This window comes from Oreochromis aureus, linkage group 19 (genome assembly GCF_013358895.1).
Source record: "Oreochromis aureus strain Israel breed Guangdong linkage group 19, ZZ_aureus, whole genome shotgun sequence".
Taxonomy (NCBI): domain Eukaryota; kingdom Metazoa; phylum Chordata; class Actinopteri; order Cichliformes; family Cichlidae; genus Oreochromis; species Oreochromis aureus.
Genome location: NC_052960.1, coordinates 18,953,840 through 18,977,377, shown reverse-complemented (window position 1 = coordinate 18,977,377; position 23,538 = coordinate 18,953,840). Strand labels below are relative to the sequence as shown.

The 23,538-nt window shown below is 40.5% G+C and overlaps 4 protein-coding genes across 7 annotated transcripts in view; 2 read left to right on the top strand and 2 right to left on the bottom strand.

Moving 5' to 3' along the window:
• The first annotated feature begins 1,172 nt into the window (after positions 1–1,172).
• tpp1 (tripeptidyl peptidase I) lies at positions 1,173–7,658 on the top strand. Of its 2 annotated transcripts, none has more exons than XM_031758250.2 (13): positions 1,173–1,260; positions 1,686–1,760; positions 1,996–2,135; positions 2,228–2,378; positions 2,752–2,873; positions 3,799–3,965; positions 4,103–4,301; positions 4,489–4,677; positions 5,102–5,171; positions 5,281–5,401; positions 5,552–5,707; positions 6,307–6,432; positions 6,688–7,658. In XM_031758250.2, the coding sequence occupies exons 1-13, from the start codon at positions 1,250–1,252 to the stop codon at positions 6,826–6,828; spliced, it is 1,668 nt and encodes a 555-aa protein (XP_031614110.1). In that variant the 5' UTR covers positions 1,173–1,249; the 3' UTR covers positions 6,829–7,658. The 2 variants fall into 2 exon arrangements, with proteins under 2 accessions (XP_031614110.1, XP_031614107.1); XM_031758247.2 differs by having other exon boundaries at positions 1,683–1,760.
• An 814-nt stretch (positions 7,659–8,472) lies between these two features.
• Positions 8,473–12,692, bottom strand: yy1a (YY1 transcription factor a). Its single transcript, XM_031758262.2, has 5 exons — positions 12,055–12,692; positions 10,945–11,095; positions 10,570–10,630; positions 10,242–10,400; positions 8,473–9,996 (listed from the first exon to the last, which is right to left on the bottom strand). The coding sequence occupies exons 1-5, from the start codon at positions 12,551–12,553 to the stop codon at positions 9,814–9,816; spliced, it is 1,053 nt and encodes a 350-aa protein (XP_031614122.1). The 5' UTR covers positions 12,554–12,692; the 3' UTR covers positions 8,473–9,813.
• Positions 12,693–13,433: 741 nt separating this feature from the next.
• On the top strand, positions 13,434–18,822 carry degs2 (delta(4)-desaturase, sphingolipid 2). Its single transcript, XM_031758388.2, has 3 exons — positions 13,434–13,659; positions 16,142–16,884; positions 17,560–18,822. Exons 1-3 carry the CDS (start codon positions 13,578–13,580, stop codon positions 17,701–17,703), a joined length of 969 nt encoding a protein of 322 aa, XP_031614248.1. The 5' UTR covers positions 13,434–13,577; the 3' UTR covers positions 17,704–18,822.
• A 183-nt stretch (positions 18,823–19,005) lies between these two features.
• The window catches only part of evla (Enah/Vasp-like a), a 38,116-nt gene continuing 33,583 nt past the window's right edge, over positions 19,006–23,538 (bottom strand). For all 3 annotated transcript variants that reach the window (XM_039603812.1, XM_039603811.1, XM_039603813.1), the window contains 8 exons: positions 22,542–22,741; positions 22,299–22,414; positions 22,037–22,064; positions 21,219–21,261; positions 21,052–21,112; positions 20,772–20,829; positions 20,622–20,679; positions 19,006–20,518 (listed from right to left, as the gene is read on the bottom strand). In XM_039603812.1, the coding sequence (XP_039459746.1) occupies positions 20,481–20,518; positions 20,622–20,679; positions 20,772–20,829; positions 21,052–21,112; positions 21,219–21,261; positions 22,037–22,064; positions 22,299–22,414; positions 22,542–22,741 (602 nt within the window). In that variant the 3' untranslated portion in view covers positions 19,006–20,480. The remainder of the gene's footprint in view (positions 20,519–20,621; positions 20,680–20,771; positions 20,830–21,051; positions 21,113–21,218; positions 21,262–22,036; positions 22,065–22,298; positions 22,415–22,541; positions 22,742–23,538) is intronic.

Below are 23,538 nucleotides of genomic sequence, written 5' to 3'. Positions count from 1 at the left end.
GTTCAGCCCTTGAGTTAAGTGCCTGTTTTATCTTTGAATGATTCATAGGTGAGTGTTAAGTGGTTTAACAAACAAAGAAAGCATTCCTCTGAAAAAGGCCAGGTACAAGGACTGGGTACTTGGAAGCAAAATATTGAGATATGAGAGCTGACTCCAGGCTTTTGCACAGTACTGTACAGCAACAGAAATATACCAGACTTAAAATACAAACTTAGTAAATATATGTGTATCATTCAATTTAGTCTTTCCACACTGGTATGTGGAACGTGCAAAAACTTACCCGTAAGACATTTTCTGTATATTATTATGTTATTATAGTTAGGTTTTGAAAGTTTGCAATATTATTTTAGTTATTTTCTACCGTCTAGTTATTTTAAATTAGCTAGTTTTGTTGTTGTTGTTGCTTGCTTTTAGTTGGGGAGACAAGTGGTGAAGGAGAGGTTTGAGTGGACAGAAATATCCAAACCATAGCAGGAAATTTACAAAACTTACCTCCAAACCAGCAAAAGTGAAGCTGCCCTTGAACGTTTATTGAGCATTCAATGATTTCCAAAGTTTAACTGCTATATTTAATAATATTTCAGGATTCGTCCCAAGTCAAGAGAAGGGGGTGACAGAACAGTAAACTTAATATCCACAAATTGATTCTGAACTCATATGATGTGTTTTTTCAAAAAGGCTGCAAATAACAAAGTGCCTGAAGACACAGTTTAAAATGGTACACGCAAAAACAAGGAAGAAAAAAAACATTCCTTTGAAGTGGACCTAATTTTGTGTGAAGAAGCAAAAAGACTCAAACAAATATATATATATATATATATATATATATATATATATATATATATATATATATATATATATATATTCTGTAACTAAAATATAAAGAAATTGCGTAAAAGCTGGGTGATAGCACTTCTCACACACCTGAGGACCCCCTTTACGGAAGCCATGTGTTTTGTGGTGTATTAAGGCTGTCCTATGATACAGATTTGAACCCAGTTTTCTTGTTCTATTTGAATACTGTTGCACGTAAAGTAGCAGCGTTTACGTGCAGTAAAAAAACAAAACAAACATATATAAAACAAAAATTAAAGTTAGTAGAACATACTACATTACAAACGTGTTAAAGGATCGGTGGTGGGGGGAGGGGGGGCAGCGGTTGCTGATCACGTGAAAAAAGTCACATGACTAGTGCGCATACACTAACCTGGCCGCTTGAGTTTGGAAAGCTGAAACAGGAGAGGACACCATGAACAAACTGTGAGTGCTTTAGATAACTTCAGAGCTTATTTTCATAAATAATGAAGAAAAGATACCGCGATACCGTGAACTGTTTAAACGTAGCTAACCCACATTTTTTTTTTTTTTACGTCACTGGTGACCTATAGCTGCTGCTAATGTAGCAGGTTAAAGTGGTAATAAACTACACAGCGCTTTTCTGTAATAGATGTAGCATTAGTATAACGCTATGTGTGCATGAAGGTAGGAAAAAATGCGTATGATTTTAATTTCACCCTCTTACCTGAATCACATTGAGACGTCAAAGATGCACCAAGACATCTTTTGTTACCGACCTGAAATAACACTAGCTGCTTCCAAGTGTAATTATATTTTTGACAAAACTTCCGGGTTTGTTTTGGGTGTATCTGATTTTTAATGTTTTGAATTCTCCTTTTCTCCAGCAGACTGGTCTTCTCCTTGCTCTTGTTATTCAGTTCGGTGGTTTGGAGTGGATATCTGGAGTCAGACCAGGATGTCTTGTGAGCAAACATACAATTTTAAATCTGTTATCATATCTATTAGTTACTTTAAGTTACATCTAGTTTTCTGCTAGCTATAGACTGTAAAGTGAGGTATAATTCATATGTAATTAATTACTGGGTGCTGTGTTTGTTAATAAGTCTGTTATACCAGGTCTCCCAGCCATTTAAATGTTTGCCATTAATTTCTGAGTGTTGAAATACATTTTCAAAAACTTTATTCCTCTTTGCACAGGATACCACAGGAGTGGGCTCATGTGGATCGGGTTGGTCCCACAGAAGAGCTCGAACTGACCTTTGCCCTAAAGCAGCAGAATGTTCACCTGCTGGAGGAAAAGCTCAGGCTGGTGTCAGACCCTGACTCAGTTCAGTATGGTAAGGATCTATCCGATAACTGCAACCTTTACATTTTAAAAACAGAAAGAAATACTCCTTTAAACGTTAACCTGTGCTCGTTTGCACTCCAGGTAAGCATCTCAGTCTGGAGGAAGTAGCCTCCCTCGTCCGTCCCTCTGACCTGACCGAGAAGGTGGTGCATCGCTGGCTGCAGAGTCATGGGATTACAAACTGCCTAACTGTTCGCACTCAGGACTTTTTGCAGTGCACCATGACTGCAGAGTAAGCATATTTCTTTGGCAGCATTTGTTCTGCTTACTCAACTCACTTGCTCTTGACACAGTTAAAGTGCAAAGTCACTTCTTCGACACGAGTTCTATAGCAGTGTAAATCTCGCACTAATACTTGTATCTTGTGATATAGTTCCTCTTTATGCGGTTTTGGGTTAAAAAAAAACAGACATTGAGCTGGAGTACAGTGAAATTCATAAATCAAGGCTGAGACAAGGAGTAGATTTCACTTACTAGAAGTTCCAGTTTATCTGTTTTACGTTGTTTCCTTTTTAAACACACATAGATGGACTTGCATGTGTTTGCATGGTAATCACAGTAAATGATAGTTGTACTGAATTCTTTTGTTTGCTTTTTTCCCTCAGGACTGCAGAGAGGTTACTTCCAGGAAGCAGATTTCACCGTTATATGAGAGATGGACATTATTTAGTGAGGTCTTCAGCTCCATACTCAGTTCCCGATGACGTTCATCATCACCTTGACTTTGGTGAGCTCCATTTCAAAAGCTGCTAATTATTATGTTGTTTTATTTAGACCTAGGTCATAAAGCTCTACAATTGCCTGCAAAAAAAACAACAAAAAAAAACACCTACTCACATTTCGCTGCAAAAACTCCAGCTTGGCTTCTTTCCTTTTTTAGATCGCTTCTTTGTCCGTTCAGTCCACTTGAATGGATGTCACTAACGCCCACTGGATCCTCAATAACCTTTTCATTACAATTTTTTTTTTACCAGGAATTTTATTTTGGGGAAGAGGATAATGTCACATAGGGCCTAAACTTTCGGGTGGTTACCTAAATTGTCATTGTGGCCAAGAAAACTCCAGTGTCGTGTGTGTGTTTACATGTAATCACCGCTTCTGCAGTGTTAATGACCTATTAAAGCCCTACAAGTCACACTTTTAATCATCATATAGCGCTTTATTCTAACCACCTTAAGTACAGCCAGAATTGAAATCAGGAACCTTGCTGGTGTAAGGTGACACCGCTAACCACTGCACCAACTTGGACACTTTTCACTTTTTCCTTAGAACTGTTGCTTGGTGTGTAGGTCCTGGTGCTTAGCCGCAGGGTAATTTTTTACACAGAAGTTGAGGGTTTCTCTCGGATATTTCTGGTGAAATCGTAAATACCCACGTGCAAGTGGTCAGAATGGCACTTCAGTGACTAATCAAAAAAGGAATAAATAGAAACTACACTAAAAGTGGGCTGGAGATGCAGGTGAGGAGATATATTTGGGTTCAAAGACTTTGTCATTAAAAATGACAAAGTCTTTGAACTTTATGAGAGCATCTCATATGATTAGGTTTGGATCTGCATTGACACTGCCGCCCCCGTGACCCTGAAGTACATAAGTGGTTAAGAAAGTGGATGTGGGATTGCATTTTTTTTTAATGTGTGTATGCTTCTGCAGTTGGAGGACTTCACCGTCTTCCTCCCAAGGGACTGGATCTCAGCAAGAAGCAGAAGTCTAAGGCAGGGTTTCACCTCGGGGTGACTCCTTCCGTTTTAAGGACTCGCTACAATCTAACATCAGCTGATGTGGGATCAGTTCAGAACAACAGCCAAGCTGTAGCTCAAGTATGATACACTCACCTTTTATTTAAGGGATGAAAGGTTAAATGTTGCAACTAGCCATATAACCTTCAGCTCCAAGTCTTTAATCTGACTATAACGTGGTGTAATTTTTCACTTTAGCTAGCTGCTTTCTCTTTTAGTTTTTGGAGCAGTATTACCATCCCGCCGACTTGGCTGAGTTCATGGCCATGTTCGGTGGTGGCTTCCAGCATCGGTCTGAGGTGGATCGAGTTGTAGGCACCCAGGGGGGAGGAAAGGCTGGTATAGAGGCCAGTCTGGATGTAGAGTACATCATGAGCACAGGGGCAAACATCTCCACTTGGGTCTTCACCAATCCAGGTATGAGAAAGAGAGACTTCCGACTTTGTCTTTCTATTTTTAGATTATTCAAAACAAAATCATGATATAGAAATGATAACCCATTTAGCAAAGAGGTCAGAGCTTGAAGTTAAAAGCAAGAAAAACACAACCTCCACACAGAGTAATGTTTCTTTTTTCCCTTTAAATTGTTCTCCTGTGCCTCCAGGTCGCCATGAGTCCCAGGAGCCTTTCCTCCAGTGGATGATTTTGCTCAGCAACATGACTGGCCTGCCCTGGGTTCACACTATCAGCTATGGAGATGATGAAGACAGCCTATCTGCAGCCTACATGATGCGCATCAACACAGAGTTCATGAAGGCCGGCGTCAGAGGAATCTCATTGCTCTTTGCTTCTGGTCAGTAATAACAGTAATATTTGTAACAGTAACATGTGTGACATGTTGTGATGCTTTTTGTTGTTTTCGTCAGCTTGGTTAAAAATGAGACTTGACTTGAATAACTGGGGAATTCTCTAGAGGCCTGAGAAAAACCTGATCATGTAAAGAAAATAACAGCCTTTGTCTCCTTGGCAATATGTCACCTGACTGTAAAGTCACTCTCATTGTCAGATCATTATGTCACTTGAAACATGAATACAGCACCATTGTTTCATACTAAACCCCCGATGGCACGGCATGTGTACGCGATACCTTTTTGTTCTGCTTGCTTTTTATCACGGCTCCAAAGCAACAGTCAATAGGCTGCCAGTCATTAGTAAGATTTGCTGCACGATCACCTGTCACCTCACTTATAATCACCCTGATCTTGTGTCGTGTTCAGGTGACAGTGGTGCTGGATGCAGACATCTGGGCAAAGAAAACACCTTCAGGCCCAGTTTCCCTGCCTCAAGGTGAAACATCAACTCCAGTTTTGTGAAACTAAAGCAGCGTGTAATTATTTGCAACAGACAGTATATTTAAAAAAAAAAAAAACATATCTAAAGAGCTTCTTGTTTCCAGCCCGTATGTGACTACAGTAGGAGGCACATCCTTCAAGAACCCCTATAAGGTCACGTATGAAGTCACAGACTCCATCAGTGGTGGAGGCTTCAGCAACATCTTTAAGATGCCCGACTACCAGGTAATAACATCAAATCATCAGCCTTTAGTGAGAGATTCATTTATGATCCATCTCCATTCATTTGTTTATCCAGTGATCATTGTGTGTTTTTTTTTTCTTCCAAAAGTCAGTGTAAACAGTGCTATCTGTGCTCTGTGTGTGTTCCCACAGACCACTGCGGTGAATAGCTATCTAAAGACTGTAGCCCTCCCTCCTAAGTCATACTTCAATACCAGCGGAAGGGCTTACCCAGACATGGCTGCCCTATCTGATAATTACTGGGTGGTCAGCAACAGAGTGCCTGTCCCGTTGGTGTCAGGGACCTCGGTCAGTATCCTTTGTAGCAAACAGAGAATTGACAATGTAGCAGAGGAGGAAAAAAGAAACGGAAGAACCATAAAATTAGCCTAATGGACAAACTGTCCTGTCTAATAAATAATAGAAATATTCATCTAATTTCCAAATCACCAGCCAATGGCCCATATACACACAGACAAGTGCATTCATGCCTACACACTGATATGCATACAACAAAAATGCACAACCATACATCTGTACATACATTTATCTATACCATACATATCTGTAGCTGCAGTTTCCAGAACAGACTCTGTACAGTTAGCATGGATCGGAGCAGACAAACTCAATAGCTCCAGGGGATTTGCTTTAAAATGAGTGAAGGTCTAAAAGGTTCATGCTTCATTCCCCCATGTTGTGCTCTTCAGCTTCCTTTACATTTAGTACAAAAGCGTACACATCATGGGAGGTTTATTTCAGTTAAAGAAATGTTTGCGTTTACAAAGTGTAGCCACCCCCATTCACCACCTGCTGCACCTGCAGCAGTTGGCACTTACCGTAAATCACTTGCTATGAATGTCTGCTTCTTGTGGCTCATTTCATCTCACATGCATTGCTTACCCATCCAGGCATCGACCCCTGTAGTCGGAGGTATGCTTTCCCTCATCAATGATCAACGTTTCATGAAGGGCCTGCCTGCCCTGGGCTTCCTCAACCCCCGACTCTACAAGCTGAATGGAAAGGCCTTATTTGATGTAAGTGCAGCTAATTATACTATTACTGTACTTGAAGTAATTATTGGAGGACTCTTGTTGTTACCAAACTATTGAAGAATGCTCCACTTGTATAGATTACATAACATACGCAGTGCGATGCTTTAGCCGAAAAACAAGCTTTGTTTACGCTGCTACTGTTATGACGGTTATTCATTAAGGCATTTTTTTAAAACCAGAAACCAAATATCCATGGTCGAGGTCTGGTTCCTAAATGCCGTTCACTTTTGTCTCAAGGTAACTGAAGGTTGCCACTATGGCTGTCTGGACGAGCAGGTTCAAGGGCAGGGTTTCTGTGCCGCACCTTCGTGGGATCCCGTTACCGGCTGGGGTACGCCAAACTATCCCGCCCTGCTGGCTGTCCTCCTGAGTGATTAGCTGCAAATAACCCACCAGCGCCTGCTCTGAGAGTAGACGCCAGACACACACACAATGCCAAAGGCAAGAGGATCGAATAGCTATACTCTAGGTTGCCTCTTTTGGTTTTATTCAGGTATACGTTTGATGTTGAAGGATTATTGATCTCCTAAAGATTTTTGTTTGCTGAATCATTTAAGGATAATTGCGTCACCTCTCATTTTAAGGCTTCAAACTGTTCAAGTATGTTTGTCAGGGATAATTATAGTGGTAGTTTTTTAATGCTGTTCTACAGCTGCCATTTTCTGCTGTTCACTGCATTTTTAACTGACCCAGATTTGAGATATTCTTGGCTTTACATCCATCCCTCTAGATACACAGTGAGGACGTACAGTCGGCTATGCAAAAAGATTAAATAACTTTAATGAAAAGGTGGAAAAATATACTGTAATCACTTCTTATGCACAGCTTGTTTTAAAATAAGTGATGTTGATTGTTAATGATTGTGAGCTGGATTAATATCTGATCTGTACTGGGAACGAGACTTCCAAACTACTCGGCAGGGATAAACTAGGTACAAGTCATCGTGTTGTTTCAGATTTTTATAACACCGCTCATGTATGTGCACTAAAAAGGGGAACATACTTTGTGGTGTGCTGATTAAGAGGACCTTTGAAATCTTGATTTGCTGCTGTGATGTGTTGTAATATGTGGATTTGAAGTGATTCAGCAATTCTACCCACCAGCATTGTTGTACTTGGGTTTTTTCCACAAATCAGTTTTATTTGTTGTGGAAGCACTGCCTTTGCTATTTTTGTGGACTGATTAAAGCCAGATTATGTACAACAAAATGTCAGATGGGTGCTCAGTATTATCCTCAATGTTTGAAAGTATGTTATGATGGTTGCAGTTTGGAAATGTGAGCTTATTAGAGCTTCCTTTGGCTGTCACAATGGGTTGCCACGGGAGCCAGAGCTACATATTTGACTTTTACAACAATCAGCCTTAGTGGCTCAACCCTCTCAGGGATTTTTGTCTCCCCTCAGTCTCAAAAATCACAGACCTTTCACCTGTCAGGTAAATTCGTCAATCGCCACACTCTGAAGCTAACATTTTACTATATTATTAAACAAGAATAATCTGCAGAATATGCATTGAAAATAATTGTAAATAGATAAAAGTAATATATGTGGGTTATTACTAAACTCCTAGGTATACAAACTAGTTAAATTTGAAAATTCTGCCCTGTCATTTCCAATGCAAATGTCAACACAGCCTCTGGCCTCTGTTTTCAGTATCCTGTCACGTGAAGAAAAACAAGCCGACAAACTAATTTTTACAGATGACCCTTTGTAACTGCTAAAGTTCAAGCTGTAAGATGACATAAAACTGCTATTTGTGTATATATGCACTATGGAAAAGGATTAAACAAAAAGAAGTTCCACTTCTTTATTTTCTATTTGAATTAAAGAGGAAACCCAGGTTCGGTACTTCCCTGTGAAAGACTTCGACAAGTTAACCCGTTACATTCTTATTATTCTATAGTACCAAACATATACAAGTATCCCAGTTATATGACAATGGAGGGTTTAGTTTGTTTTTTTGTTTTTTTAATTAAGTATAAAATATTTGAGAATGATTTCAAACTGAGAACAAATGACACCGTTTTGCATTGGTAGTGCAAGGGGGAAACATTTTAATCACTGATTACTATTGAAAATCACATGTCTATGATCTACAGGATATTGTGTTGTAGAAAATGAAAATATGCAGAGACCACCCAGTCACATCCTCGAAACACACTCGTGAGGAAGAAAGGGAGGAGGTAAAACAAACCGAAACCTCTTCGAAGAAGAGCTACAGAGACAATCTGACTACATACATTACCACAGAGCCTACAGCCCCTTTCAGACATGCAATCCCTTTCATTAATCTTGATGGCACCTGAATGCATCAGCTGCACAAGTGTATGTGCACTTATCCTTAAATGGCAATCTCATTAGGTCGGACCTGGAAACATTTACTTCTAACTTTTCAAGACAAATCTGAATGCATGCAGTCAAATTAAGAGAGGGGCATTGAGTGATTTTGACTGTGCATGCTTCCATTTAAACTTTGCGAGTTGCTGAGTTCATTAGGGAATGCCCTAAACAGCAATACAATCTCTCCAAAATCAGGTTCTAATTTATGATAAAGACATTCCTCTTTCAATAAACAGAAGAGACATCTCTCTTTCTCTGAGCCTGTGTGCGAGAGGCAGCGTGCAGCTCTCTGAGCAGCACATATACACACAACCTGCTTAGTGACGATGACAGAAGAAACTAAAAACACAGTGAAAAGAGTCGATCCTGAGAAAACCTGCTGTCACAGAGTCAACAAGGCTTTTCCAGGAAGGGCAAGCGCTGCACGCGTACTGCGACTCTCCCCATCACCGTCAGGTGTGTGTCTAAATAAAACTTTGAGAAAAACATAAACATAAAAATGACCTACGTCTGAAGGACAGAACGCCATCACTTTCATAGATCCCATGTCTGAAAAGGACTTCTGTTGATTAGTGTACAATATGCACACTTGGGGAAAAGTACAAAATTGAAAATGTGTCATTGCTAAGGATTGACGCAAATTTGAAGAATATTGCAAAAACTTTTTTTTTTTTTTTAAACTGCTTGTGTTAAGGTATAAATAAGTTTCTCAGGTGCAGATCCATGAAATAATATCTCCACAAGAAGAAACTGTTAAGTTGTTCCATCCAGGCAGAGCCAAAGTAGGGTAAGAGGCCTGAGGGGGTTGGGGTTCTCACAAGTTGCTTGTTCAAACCTCCGTGTATCAAAAAGTTTATGAAGACGCCTTTTTCCGTTTAAACGTTTTACCTAGAGGCAACACAAAGGGACTTCTTATGTCACAACAAAGCAGGCCAAGGGATCATTTGGCTGTCGAAGGAGCGAACATACAGGTCAAATCCTCCAGTGTTTGCTTACGTTGTCGTTCGTCTGAAGCGCGGCTCATTCACTGGTTATTTTTGGCTTTGGCGTGTGTGAGGATGTGAGACTTCAGGTTGGTGGACTGGGCAAATTTTTTGTTACAGCCATCAAAGGGGCAAACATACGGACGGTCTCCAGTGTGAATACGCACATGTGTGCGCAAGTTAAAGTCCAGGGAGAACCGCTTGCCACAGCCCTCAAATGTGCACTGGGAAAGAGACAGAGAGAGTGTTAATGCTACTTCATGTCTCAAGTCAGCTCACGAATAAATCAGTAGCCTTACGATGAAATAGCAAAATTTGCATATAACCACTCTTAAAACACACAAACCTAGTCGAGTAAGGTAAACACTTCGGTATGCATTTTTATGTCCTACTATTAAATCAAAGTAAATATTTGCAGGCTTTCTGAGAAAGCCAAACAACTGACAGTGTGTCACGTGTGGGACCTCACCTGGAAAGGTTTCTCTCCCGTGTGTACGAGTTGATGCCTCTTCAATTTCGAACTCTCGACAAACGCTTTGCCGCACTCTGCGCAGACGTGCACCCGAGGCCCGTGGGTGTGCAAGTGTTTCCTCATTGCAGAGTTATCCCTGAACATCTTGGTACATCCCTGACAGGGAAGAGAAAACACAATTAGTTTAACTTGTATGAACATAAAGGCATACCAATGCAAAACATTCTTGCAAATTCTCAAAAAAGAGGTGTCATAACAAATACACAACAATGAGCAAACTTCTGAGCTGCAACATGCACACTGATTCACCGCAGAGCACACTTACTTTGTGTGGACAGGCTATCGTCCTGGGTGCGTCATCTTCTTTTACTTTTCTCGGCTTCATTCTGCAATAGAAATGGAAGTAGCTGCATGTAAACTGGCATAAAAAAAAAAAATGGAAAAGAGATAAATAGCATTTATTTGCATACAGTGCTATTTTTAGCATTACTTTAAAATAGCATTGTATGCATTTACATATGGTAAAGTGGAGTTGCATTTTTGCTCAATACTGCACTTCACACAAAACAAGAGTGTGCAAAACTGCATCTAATCTATCAAATCTCCAGAGCTTTCAGCAGGGTTTCTTGTCTGTCTTTCATGGAGCCAATACAGTTTTGTTTTGAAAGCTGCACTGTGTGTCAACATTATCACTACTTACCTTGCAAACTCTGCCAGCTGTTTGGGGTCTGATAGATCAATGCCTGGGATGCCTCCAGGAGGAAGCTTCTTCCCTGTCATGTATTCCGAATAATCTGGAGGAGAGTTTTCTCCTGTGATTTGCTCCTCGTGGTCTATGTCCTTTTTGTCATCTAAAAAATAGTGGGACAGTTTTTAACAGAAATCCATAACTGCAGCAGTGCATTTTGAGCTCTCTTTGTCCTCACTCATTTCCTACTTAAATATTACGGAAAATCCCGGTTGTTGCTAAATAGGTGATTTCTGTTGAGTCGCAAATGGTTAAATCTCAAAAGTCTTAGTACACTATAAACAGTTTTCCAAACAGTACGGATGGGTGCATTTGTGTCACAGTCTATTCAACATAAAATGTTAGGGAAAAAAGACAATTGAAAAGGTTTTGCGTTAAATACATAACGACTCATTGTAGAAATGCAAGTAAGGTGAGGTCTGCTGCACAAAGTTTAAAAACAAAAATGTTTTCCAAATAAAATTTGCATTGAAACCTGATCTGTTCTTTAATCACCTCGATTTTCATCTTCTCCATGTGTTAAACAACCACTTGAATTAAAACCAGTTTCTACATGAAGCTGATAAAAATCGCACTTTTTATGGGTCACGCAAATAATTTAAAAACACGATATACTTTCCAAAACAAAATACACAGTTTATTGTATTTTTAAAATCATGTGACTAAAAAACGCGTGACTAAAGGAGAAAAACTGTAATGTTGAGGGGTTCCTGAATGCACCACCTCCACGGACTTCGCTAAGCTGAACTGAACTGCGCCACAGCGGCCTAGCGGAGCTAGCTGCACTCGCTCCCACTCTCGCCGCCATCTTCGTCGGCCAAATAAACGCCATTTTTTCGGGCCGCCATACTTTCTAGACCGGGGAAATATGGCGGCGCCCATCGACACATAAAACATGGCTTCCCATAAAAACAAAAACATTTCAAATGGAGTTTAAGTGGCTCGGAGTTAGGAAATGTTTCCTACTTTGGCGGAGGACAAGGCCCCAGCAGGGCCCAGTCACACGACACACATCCTGAGAACAAAGCGAGGCGCCAGCTTGCAGGAATTCACTTAACTTACCCGATGCCCACATAGTGACTGAAAATTCTCCCTCCAACGTCTTTATCTGGACCTGCTTCTGTTCCCATTTTCTGCCCATTTCTCCCCCACTCAGGTAGCTCTTTTTGCCCGATTTCTTTCCGCTCCCAGCCTTCTTCATCCGGCCTGTTGACGAGCTTTTCCCGGCCACAGTAACCAGAGTCTGTTCGATATAGTCCTCCTCCACGGCGGGCACTGGGATAAGAATTTGGTCCTCGAAACCATCATCTGTGTGCAGTTCGGAGTCATCTTCACCCACCACTTCTTCTCTCGTCTGCACCAAAATCACCTCCTGGTGCGGGTGAATCGAGTTCGGATCATCTGTATCGAGAGGCTGTAAGGCGATCATAGGCTGGTGCTCACCGTCGTCTCCAACAACTGTGGTCTCGATTGTCTCTACTTCGATTTCGTGCAATTCAACTATTTCGGCCGGCATTTCTGAGCCATCTGTTTCTATGTACAGGGTGTCCCCCGATGCCATGATAACTTTCGTGTATTGCTTCTTCCTATTGCTATTTTTTACACTCTAGCCTTCCCTCCTCTCTACTCTCTATCTGCCCCCCCTCTCGCTCTCTCCGACAACAACTCCACAGTCTCACTAGTGTATTCTCGCCGCCACAACGCTCCAGTTCTGAAATCTCGCGAGATTTGAGGAAAAAGTGCCCTGACAAGTAGAATACCCTTAGGTTACAGATCATTACACACATATTTATAGGAAAAAAATTATATTTATATGAAATAAATATAAATTTGCATATTATTTTGTATTTTTGTATTTAAATATACATATCCTATGAGTATCTGACGACACAAACTAAATACTGTATCTGTATTTGTACCATACAAATCATTATCTGCATTATGGGTTCACAGTTTGTGTTTTTATCATATGGTAAAATGCGGTTTTTGATGATCCAGTTTATAATTTAAATAAAGGGGACATGTTTAAGTTAATGTTTTTGTTTTTCTTATCAAACTCAGAAATATTCAATTTACAAATAAATGAAACAAAAAAACAGCAAATTACAGAAAAGAGGAAAAGCTTGCTATTTTTTCCATGACAGATCATTAATGACTCGTGTAGTTGAAACAAATGAGTTGGAAATTTAACCAAAAAAAAAAAAGCGCAACATTGATACCCAAGCTTAAAGCAAAAATTCTGACCTTGACAGTTACAATGTGTAAGCTGTGTGTGTTTTCCAGCTAAAATCTTCACTCATTCTTTGAGAATATACGCCTACTGTAGTACCATTACAGTCCCACCTCCCCTTAGTACAACATAGTAAAAAAAGGTTTCTAGTCTCCAGGGCAGAAAACACGCGCTCTGGGGTTGCATGCATTTCAGCAGGTGCACAGGCAGGTTTGTCCCTGCTTCAGCTTTGGGAGGAGGGGCGTGAGACCACACCTTAAACCTTCAGCCTTCAACCTGTCCAGGTGGGTGTGCCCCGATACTTGGAAGGTTTGATGACACAGAGCCGGCTGCCTCACACGCAGAGTGGATAGCCATGGGGAAGACAGGTGGAAGAGGCGACTTTGAATGGGTCTACACTGACCAGCCGCACACTTCAAGAAGAAAGGAAATTCTGGGTAAGAAATGACAGAAGAATTAACAAAAAATCACGATTTTTTTTAATCCGCCAGAAACTGCGCTTTAAAAGTCACTGTGTTAACAGTTAAGGTCAGAGTTTTTTTTCCCTGACTATACTCTACTTATAAAACTGTAGCCGGTTAAACCTGTTTACAAGCAGTTGCTTAACGAGCTATCAGCTCACAATGGATGCAGTGAAAACGTAGAAACGGACATGCCGCTCATGATAAACACACAGTTTTATTACTTGTACTTGAAGTTACGCATACTTATACTCTTTTAGGTGCGACGAATACGATTTACGTATTACTTTAAGACCGTGTATTTTAATGGCGAAGGTATAGCGTGTACCTGCAGTGTACTCCAGTTAAAACCAATGCAAACGAACAATTAAATAAATAAGAGTACAGCGTGCTGTGAGTGGAATTTCAAATCTGATGTTGCAGTCTTCATGTTTGCTTTTGATTGCGGTTTTTAAACTAAAGTCAGTTATTTCTTAAAAGGAAACACATGGTATGAAAGAGCATTATCACTGTTTCAGGCTCGTGATAGTGACACATTTAATTCACTTCAGCATTTCTTTTTTCCAAATCCCCCTAACTTGTGAAATAATAGGAACTTAGTGACAGTTCACATTTCTAAATCATGACTGTCACACTCTTAAATGATAAGAAAGGTTGTACAGGTTTCTGGGAAATCCTTTTAATCGTGACATGAGTGACCCAACAAAATATGTATCCAGACAGTGTTTGGAGTTTCCATTTTTTTTGTTTTTATTTAACCTTGCCTATAAAATATGTATCACAAACTAATAGGTTATCTGATCCGTCATTTAATCAATTAAAAGCTTTGCTTGACAACCTCCTAACCTGCTGAAGTCTATTTAATCCTTTACCCAGTATTTGCATGCTTACTTGGGTGTGAAAGACACTCCTAGTAGGTGGTGGGTTTCTTGACACCACAAAATCCTAAATTATTTAACTGTTTATTGTCCTCTCCTCTGAGGGGACAGGGATGTAGTGGAGAGATGTGTTAGAGGTAATCGTGCTTCTGATCCTTTTGCTTTACCATTTGATGGAAATGGCACCTTGTGATAGAAAAATAAGTAGTTTAATAAATTAAGTGGCTTTTTTTTTCGTGTCTGTAGACTGAAGGTTCAGGTGGGACTCACAGGCCATAAACTTAATATTATACTGCACATTCAAAGGAGTGCCTGTCATTACAGATGCTTATGAGACCACACATGTGATCAACCACCACATGTTGAACAGAATAATGTGTGAATTAATTTTGGCCTTGGCCTTTCTAGTTGAAACCTGAGGCTGATACCCTACGCTGGAAAATTATCTAACAGTAAGGCAAATGGAAGGCCTTTCTTCTCTGACACGATGAAGTCAAAATCCTCTAATGGCTTTACAACATGTGTTCTGCACGGACACATTAAGAAGTTAAAACTGGAGTTTTATGATGCCTGGTCATTGATTTAACTTTATACCCTGGAGGCAGGCTGTGACAGCATCTGAAAATTTATGGTCCATAAACGGCTTTAATTAGGAAAAAGGGAAGGACGCTCTGGAGGTGAGCTCACATTGAGCCACAGGTTAGAAAGCAATACTAATGTTGATGTAATGCCTGTATGTTGATGAATGATTGTTTCACAATGGGAGACTGCAGGGAAGCAACAGGGAATTCTTGTTGGGTAAACATTAATAGAATAAAGGGGATTTGGTCCGTAGAGGAGACTATCAAAATATCAAACGGTCACTGGGACCCAGCCCCAGTATCTTTACTCTATTAGTCATCAAGGTAAGCATGTTTTGCATAGAGACATTACACAACCTGAAACTAAGGAAGTAGATCAGATTTGCATGCGACATCCCGCGATGGTGTGTGGCTAACTTTGATGTAATGCATGATAGGATATGCTCTGTATGGTGTGACTTTAAAGTCTTAGTAGCCGGATCACTTGGCACAAGCTTTCCTCACTTACCTGCCCAAATTTCTTTGCTGTTCCTATAAGGTGGGGCCAGTGCAACAAATCAGAACCTGTATGACCTAATTATTTGATTTATTTTTTATTGTAAGTCTTTTTTTTTAAAAAAGAATGATTTTTCAAATGCTCTTTTGTTTCTCCCTGAGTTTCATTTCCCACAGCAAAACAACACCTCTGCCAATTAAAGCTGAATTTTATCAGCGTGGTTTTCCCAAGAGAAGGGCAGCTACCTCACAGCTTGCTTGACTGTGTTTGCTGAGAGCAACCTTAGGAAAATTACTGTGAAACATATGTTGTGAAAGTCACCGCTTCAGAAAAATTAATGAATTCATTTCTGTTATCCTCATCTGCTCCACTGCTTCCTTTAATCTATTATTCCTTTTCCTCACATGTCCTCTGCCACTCCTGCTACTCTTTCTTTTTCAACAATCTCATCACTCCTACCTTTGCTCTTTTCCATCCCCCTTTTTTCTTGCTTCTCTCCTCAGCCAAATATCCACAGATCAAGTCTCTGATGGGTCCAGACCCCCAGTTGAAGTGGGTGGTATCGGGCATGGTCCTAACCCAACTCCTGGCCTGCTTCCTGGTCCGCGACCTCTCCTGGAAATGGATCTTCTTCTGGGCCTATGCATTTGGAGGCTGTATTAATCACTCCCTGACTCTGGCTATCCATGACATCTCCCACAACGTGGCTTTTGGTAACAAGCTGGCGAAGTGGAACCGCTGGTTCGCCATGTGGGCCAACCTACCCATCGGGCTGCCCTACTCTGCCGCCTTCAAAAAGTACCACATCGACCACCACCGGTATCTTGGAGGGGACCAGCTTGATGTTGACATCCCTACAGACTTTGAGGGATGGTTTTTCTGCACCCCAGCCAGGAAGATCCTCTGGCTCTTCCTCCAGCCATTATTCTACGCCCTGCGCCCATTAGTGGTCAACCCAAAGCCAGTGGGTCAGCTTGAGATCCAGAATGCAATGGTTCAGTTTGTAGTAGATCTAATTATCTACTATTTATGGGGGGTGAAGCCCATCGTTTACCTCATTGCAGGATCTATCTTGGGTATGGGACTGCATCCGATCTCTGGACATTTCATAGCTGAGCACTACATGTTCCTTAAAGGACACGAGACCTATTCCTACTATGGAGCGTTGAACTTGATTACCTTCAATGTTGGGTATCACATGGAGCACCATGACTTTCCCAGCATACCCGGCAGTAAACTACCTCAGGTGAGACCGTATTACTGTTATAAATAGATTTATAACATGTAAACTTAAAAAATGAGCACAGTTGCACTTATATCACAGAGTACTGTGGACAGATGATATGGGCCTCTCCTGACTTTTAGAACCTAAATACAACAGACACTGGGAAATGCCACAAATCTCCTTTCTTTTTCCCATTAATTGCAAATATTTATGGGCTTAATGGGGAGCTTTTGTAAATGATTAACTGCCGCCTCTATTAGGACAGAGTGTTGGCACTTAATACAAGTTAATGGCCTTTAGGTTTGTTGACCACGAGTTTAAACAACTCTTAAAAAATCTATTTTGTTTAGTTACATTTTAACCCCCGCTCACTGCCCCCTTTTCATTGTCTAGTAAAACATTTCAGTCAGGATATGTCGAGCTGCATTCACCCCAACATGTACTGTTTTGTGTAATACCATACAATATGCTGTCCTATTTGCACAAATCAGCATTTGTTCTAGTCAAATACAGTCATGTCGAATTAGGTTGAATAAATAAAAGCCCTCGAATACTTCACACATTAACTCTCCACTTCAGATGCAGGCTATACACTCATCATCTGCAATATTTACTCTTTCTCCACCACCTTCTTTCTCATTGATATTTCTTCTCTTTCATTTTTAACTTTTTTTTTTTTTATTAAACTGTTGGCAGGTCAAGGAAATCGCTGCCGAGTATTACGACTCCCTGCCTCAACACACTTCCTGGAGCCGGGTATTGTGGGACTTTGTGTTTGACGACAGCATCGGGCCCTATTCCAGAATCAAACGGGAGTACAAGCTGAGCAAACAGGAATAAATCTCTGATTGATTGATCTGCTAAGCAAGAATGTGAGTTGTAGTTGTCAGACGTCGACTAACCACAACGGAAAGCCAGCATGCTCTCTAGTTTTGTCACATAGTGTGGATGTTACCATACGTAAGCCTAAAAACATGTTTGACATTGTTATCTAATCAGTGCTGCACTCTTGTTACTATAAGGCAATGTGCACACTTCAGCTGCATATTTTACACAAATGAGATTTCACCTCATATGACTGGATGTTATTTATTCATGCTTGTATTCCTGCTATAAAAAGGCAGTCAGTGTCATTGTGCAATGTGGAAATCTACTTGTACCCAGAAAGCACAAAGAAGAATTCTGGAAAAAAAAGAAGGTAAAATTTTTCTTATCTGTGACTGAAGGCGACATAAACCCATAACTTCGGGATAAAGGTCACATACATTCTCATGTGGTTTTACAGAGATGTCACTACCCCATGCCGTTTAGTTTTCCTGATTGTAAGCATTCATCAAGCCTCGTGAGAGTTTCTGCAGAAGCACAATCGCTTAGATTAGCAGCTGCACATCCGTCATGCAGAACGATGCTGAAGTGGAAAATGAGCATTGAAACTTACCTTCCAGTAAGAGGAGCCTTTTCTTCTGTGATGCCTCGTTCTGCTTGGTTGCAGCTGCATCGCCATACAAGGATTGTATCTCAGAGTGTTAGGCTTGTTAAATGAACATACTGGTGTTTCTTCAGGTTGGACACATGTTCATGAAGTATTCATTTACATCTGTGTTGCTAAGGCGCCTCTTATGACCACTGTTTGATCATACAGTTTTTCTGGTTTTGGATTTAGTTTTTGCCATTTTAAATTATTTTCTAGTGACACACTAACTCGTATAAAGATTAAAATACCAGCCTGTGAAATCACAAGAAGCACGGGGCTGAAAAAAAGAAAGCATCTACAAGAATCACAAGCCACCACAAATGGTAAATTACAAGCATGGCTAATGTTTTTATGTAGGGTTTGTGTTGTTTTGTCCACCCACTGACTGTTCAACCTAATGTATATTCAGTCTTAAGCATTATCTTGTTTATAAAATTTCTATTTAAAAAAAAAAAGCACTACATAAAGTCTTTATAAGGAGAAACTCTGCGTTCCTGAGTGTGTTAATGCTTTTGTCTCGGTGGTATCCGAAGAAAAATATGCCTTCGAGGTTAAGACAAACTCGAAGATAGTGACACACACACACACACACACACACACACACACACACACACACACACACACACACACACACACACAGAGTGAGCAGGATACTGTGTAGCTGACAATTTTTTTTTTTTGAATGAATGAATTTACTTCCAGCTTTTTAAATGAGAACGTAGTTGAGAGCGGACAGAGTGAACAGAATGCAACAACTGATATTCATCCAAAGCCTTCCTGCAAATACACATTTAGCTACCATCACAAAGGCCTACTTTTCATCTCTTGCACTTAGCTAGGTTTGCATATTGCCAGAGCAACCCTCTTCACTTTTTTTTTCTCTCCCCACATTGCTACCATCATCAAGTTTAACATCTCGTAGAAAGGGAACTTTCATAGAAACAAACCACTATAGTAAATGTACCACCGTTTATATAGATTTTTGCATGTGTGGGTCTTTTTTTCTTTTGTTCTTTTTTCCCCAAACCAAATAAACTTAATCATAGAGACGGGGTATTCATGCATACTTGGTGGGGGGTGGGGTTCACAAAGCATAGGATGACTAATATATATAATACTACATTTTTTTTTTTTATACCTAGGTAAAACCAGGTGGCACATTTAAAGTTATCGGCCTGTTTTTTGTGAATGATCCCCGAGTTTCAGTGATCTCGCACATCCGAACAGTTACAGAGAAACCTCGGTCACACTGGAGTTGCAGAGCAGACTTTTTGTGTGTTATCTGATTCATTGCTAAAAACAAAAAAAATTGTTATGCCTTTAAATATGAGGAAATTGAGGTAATTCAAGTGGTTTAAGCTATTTCTTTCTTAAAGGTTAGATACACAACGCCAGTATGAGCAAGGTTGTAAAAAGTCTTTTTTTTCTTTCTTTTTTTTTTTTTTAAATATGCCAGTTGAGGGCAGGTGGGTACGCGGCACCACTATGCCCATATTGTGCTTGTTATCGTCAACGAGTTAGGGATAAACTAAACAAAAACAATAGAAAATATAAAAGGCTGACGTAGGGTGTGCAAGATTCCTTTCTCCCTCTAGAATATCAATAAAATACTCATTGTCATCAACAGCATCATCATTATCACCACATTTTTTTAAATAATAAAACAGTAAAAACTTAGAAAACAAAAATATTTTCTTCTTAAGACTTGGACTGAACGGCAAACAAAGAGTTGCAACACTGGGCTGACTGAGTCTAGGTGCACAGAGAGGACCACAACACCAAAACTCAGCACGAATGTTCTTCTTTTCCTCACTTCTTCTTTTAGTCCATCTGTCAACCTCTGTTTGAGTTCATCCTGTACTCAGTCTTCCTTTAATCCATCCCCACGTTTCTTCTGCTCGTCCCTCTCGTTAATCCACGCTCTCTTGTCTCTGTTTCTTCCTTTTATTTTTGCTGTCCAGCAGACTTAAATGTTGCCACAACGTCTCTGCAACTCGAACGATGGCGTCTGTGAGGTCACAGAAACATTGAGAGAACATTCCCTGGTCCTCGCGTCTGTGCATCTGCGTGTCCGTCCTCCTCCAGCTCCTCCGTCGCTCTCCTCCTGCTGCTCCTCCTCTTCCATCTGTACGCTGGGATGAGATTAGGATGTACTGATTCTGCCGATTTCTTGTCTGATGGCTGTGAGAAAATACAAAAGCCGATTTAAGAAAAAGGAGGCTTCCTGCCACTAAAAAGCTACATATTGTTTACCGTTTAACTTTACAAGGACTGCTCTGCTTACCGTTAATGATCTCGTCTTTCACCTTATGCAACTCGCGCACGACTTCGTCCAAAATCTCCTGTGGGGCAGTAAACAAGCTTGTGAGTCTCATTTCAGTTTTGCAGGGTGGAGCCATAATACGCTTTATGCTACATGGGAAGTTAAACCAACCTGTTTCATCCTGTCAAACTCTGTGTCTGCTTCACTAGTGCTGCCGATGGGCCTCACTCTGAAAGGCAAATGGGCGAAGTGACTAAAAACACAGTGGACAGTGAAGTAGAACAGGCTACATAATTAGCAGAGGTGCACTGATAAAAGTGAATTTTCAACACTTAACTGTTGCTCCAGTGAAACAGATTTATGCCTAAATCCCTGTGAGTAATGCTAGAGGTTTGGTATCTATTTCATATTCAGAACATTGCTCCTCCTTCTCCTCCTCTTATCTACAGACCTGGACACCAGTGAGGACTTTTCTGCAGAGTTGGATCGCTCCCATGGCTTCTTCACAGCATCTTGCAAAGAGTAAAAATACTTACGATCAGATAGCTCGGCTACATCACGGACTAAAATATACTGAAATATGTGCAGATAAAGCCGATAAAGCGTCTGTGTTAATACCTGTTGAGTTCTGCTGACCTGATCCCCGACCACCTGAGTCATCCTTCAAGGAGAGACAGATATTGATTATCAGACATTAAAGTATTATTAATAACAGTCAGCAATTTCATACATCTCTGAAATATTTAAAAAACATCCTTAAAACAATACACATTTTGGAAAATATCCTAGTCACACTTCTAGAGCTTTATTTAAACACTGATACCAATCATGCCAGCAACAAATGGCAAAATAGCAAAATGCCAAAAACTACAATTCCTGGACTGTTCGCTTGAGACCAGTGCTACCACTGAGTCAGTCCCATGTTAAAATGCTCAAATTTAGACCTTTAAAAGTCCTGTTTACACCCTGTTCTCCACAGCTTATTTATCCCTTTAGTGTGTGGGGGATGAATTTCTTTCATAACTCATCAGCTGAACTGGATTACGTCTTTAAGTCATGTGTTACTAAGGGCGTGAATGTGCTGACTGACAAGTCACAAGTGTTGGGGCTTTTTAGTGTAAATGATCTAATCATCAGATAAGACAGTGTTGAAGTTTTGGTGATTGAATTTTTTCTATTCTGTTTATATGCTACTTAGCTTAACAGTGGCGAGGTCAATGTTTTATATCAGGTCTGTAATCTCTACGCTAAGATCTATCAATAACCTGTTGGTTTAGCTGTTATCATCTGTTTTTCAAAGGTTGGATATCTCTCTTGGCTTGAGCCTCACATTTAAAAGAATGAATTGAAACTGGTATTTCTACCAGCTCTCGATGATAAAGCAAACGGGGGAAATCCCAGAAATGTTGAGCTATATCTTTAAGCACAAAACTTACTTCATCAGGTTTCTCAGAAGCTTTTCGTCTAAAAGAGAAAAGGGGATGAGGAAACTGTGTGAAAAGAGTGAGCTTTCGGTGAGAATTCGGGAACTAGCATGAATAGATTGTGACACGGATATAATACTAACCCAGAAACATTTTTAGATACATATTTACTGTAAGGAAAACAAAAAGGCTAATGGAACAGGTTTCTGTTTCCCTGCATGATCTGACAGGTGAAGGGGTAAAAAGTGTGTGTGTGTTTAGGAAGTTGTTTTACCTGCGTGCTAGTAAGGCATTCATCTCCTGCATCAGTCCCTCCCCTCCGCCGCCACTGCCACCGCTAGACCGGTTGGAGTCACTTTTGCCACTGGAACCAGGAGGGCTGCTCTCATCCTAAACACAGACACATTACAAAATGGGTTTCATTTTTTTTCCTGTGGGGGCCTCTTTGCCTCAAATACGCTAATAGCATTCCCTTGCTTTAGTCTGAACCTCCTCAGACTAAAGCAGGGAGGCTCACCCTATGCACTTTACGTAGCTTGGCTCCAGCCAGCGCCGCAGCCAGTCCTGAGGGTTGGTGTTGGACCCCAGGTGGGCCACCAGGAGGCCCTCCACCAGCGGGTAATGGAGGCGGCATGGGTGGCGGCACGGCCATCGGGGGTGGTGGACCAGGTGGTGGCGGTGGGGCTGGAGGACCAGCCATAGGTGCTGGAGCTGCAGCTGAAGGAGGTGCGATAGAAAGCAGAGATGGGTTACGTGCAGAGATGAGAACACTTGGGAGGAGTAAGATTAAATCCTGATTAAAGGTTGGGGGGTTATATATATGTATATATATATATATATATATATATATATACACACATATATATGTATAAATTTATTTTGTGGGAAGGTTATGTGAAAGCCAGCTGATGATAGAGGTATGCAAGTAGTTATAGTCAGTGCTGGTTACTTAGTAAACTAGTCAAAAGTTAGCTTTAAATTTTCCTACAGTCTTTGAATAATTTCAGGACCAGGAATAAAACCAAAGATTAGCTTCAAATGTATTCTGTTTGATAACGACAGTTAGTCAAGCCAGGCAAGCGAAAAACCTGCACAGCAGGTACGACTTCGGGTCGACTGACTTGTAAATATAATCCTGAATTCCTGTGTTTCTTCATTTTCAGGGTTGTGCGCTGTAACTGTGTGAAGGATGATTTGCCGGGAATCTTGAAGAAATTGTCAGCAACAAAGGCCTATTGTTCTGCTGCATTGAGCTACATTGACGGAAATATATATATGTTTATAAAAAGAGGCGCGTAAATGTTTGTTTTAAAGGCTCTGCACACCTACACAGGTATATTACATTACTGGTTGATTATATACCTGGTGAGACGGAAGTTGGTTGAAGTTCTCCTGGGAATTACACTATCATAAAACTAATAGCACTAATAACACATGACTCATTGTGAACAGCACTGTGCAAAGGTTTAAGGCAGTTTAGATTTATATCAGTCATAAGATACCAACAGGGAAAT

Excerpts from the sequence above, each read along its gene's own strand:
- tpp1 (XM_031758247.2), top strand. Across the intron at positions 2,874-3,798 it reads TCATCATCACCTTGACTTTG|TTGGAGGACTTCACCGTCTT; the intron begins GTGAGCTCCATT and ends ATGCTTCTGCAG. Across the intron at positions 4,302-4,488 it reads TTGGGTCTTCACCAATCCAG|GTCGCCATGAGTCCCAGGAG; the intron begins GTATGAGAAAGA and ends CTGTGCCTCCAG.
- yy1a (XM_031758262.2), bottom strand. The coding sequence starts at position 12,553 with ATGGCATCGGGGGACACCCTGTACATAGAAACAGATGGCTCAGAAATG. Across the intron at positions 11,096-12,054 it reads AGTCACTATGTGGGCATCGG|ATGACAAAAAGGACATAGAC; the intron begins GTAAGTTAAGTG and ends ACTATTTTTTAG. Across the intron at positions 10,401-10,569 it reads CGATAGCCTGTCCACACAAA|GGATGTACCAAGATGTTCAG; the intron begins GTAAGTGTGCTC and ends CTTCCCTGTCAG.
- degs2 (XM_031758388.2), top strand. The coding sequence starts at position 13,578 with ATGGGGAAGACAGGTGGAAGAGGCGACTTTGAATGGGTCTACACTGAC. Across the intron at positions 13,660-16,141 it reads AAGAAGAAAGGAAATTCTGG|CCAAATATCCACAGATCAAG; the intron begins GTAAGAAATGAC and ends TTCTCTCCTCAG. Across the intron at positions 16,885-17,559 it reads CCGGCAGTAAACTACCTCAG|GTCAAGGAAATCGCTGCCGA; the intron begins GTGAGACCGTAT and ends AACTGTTGGCAG.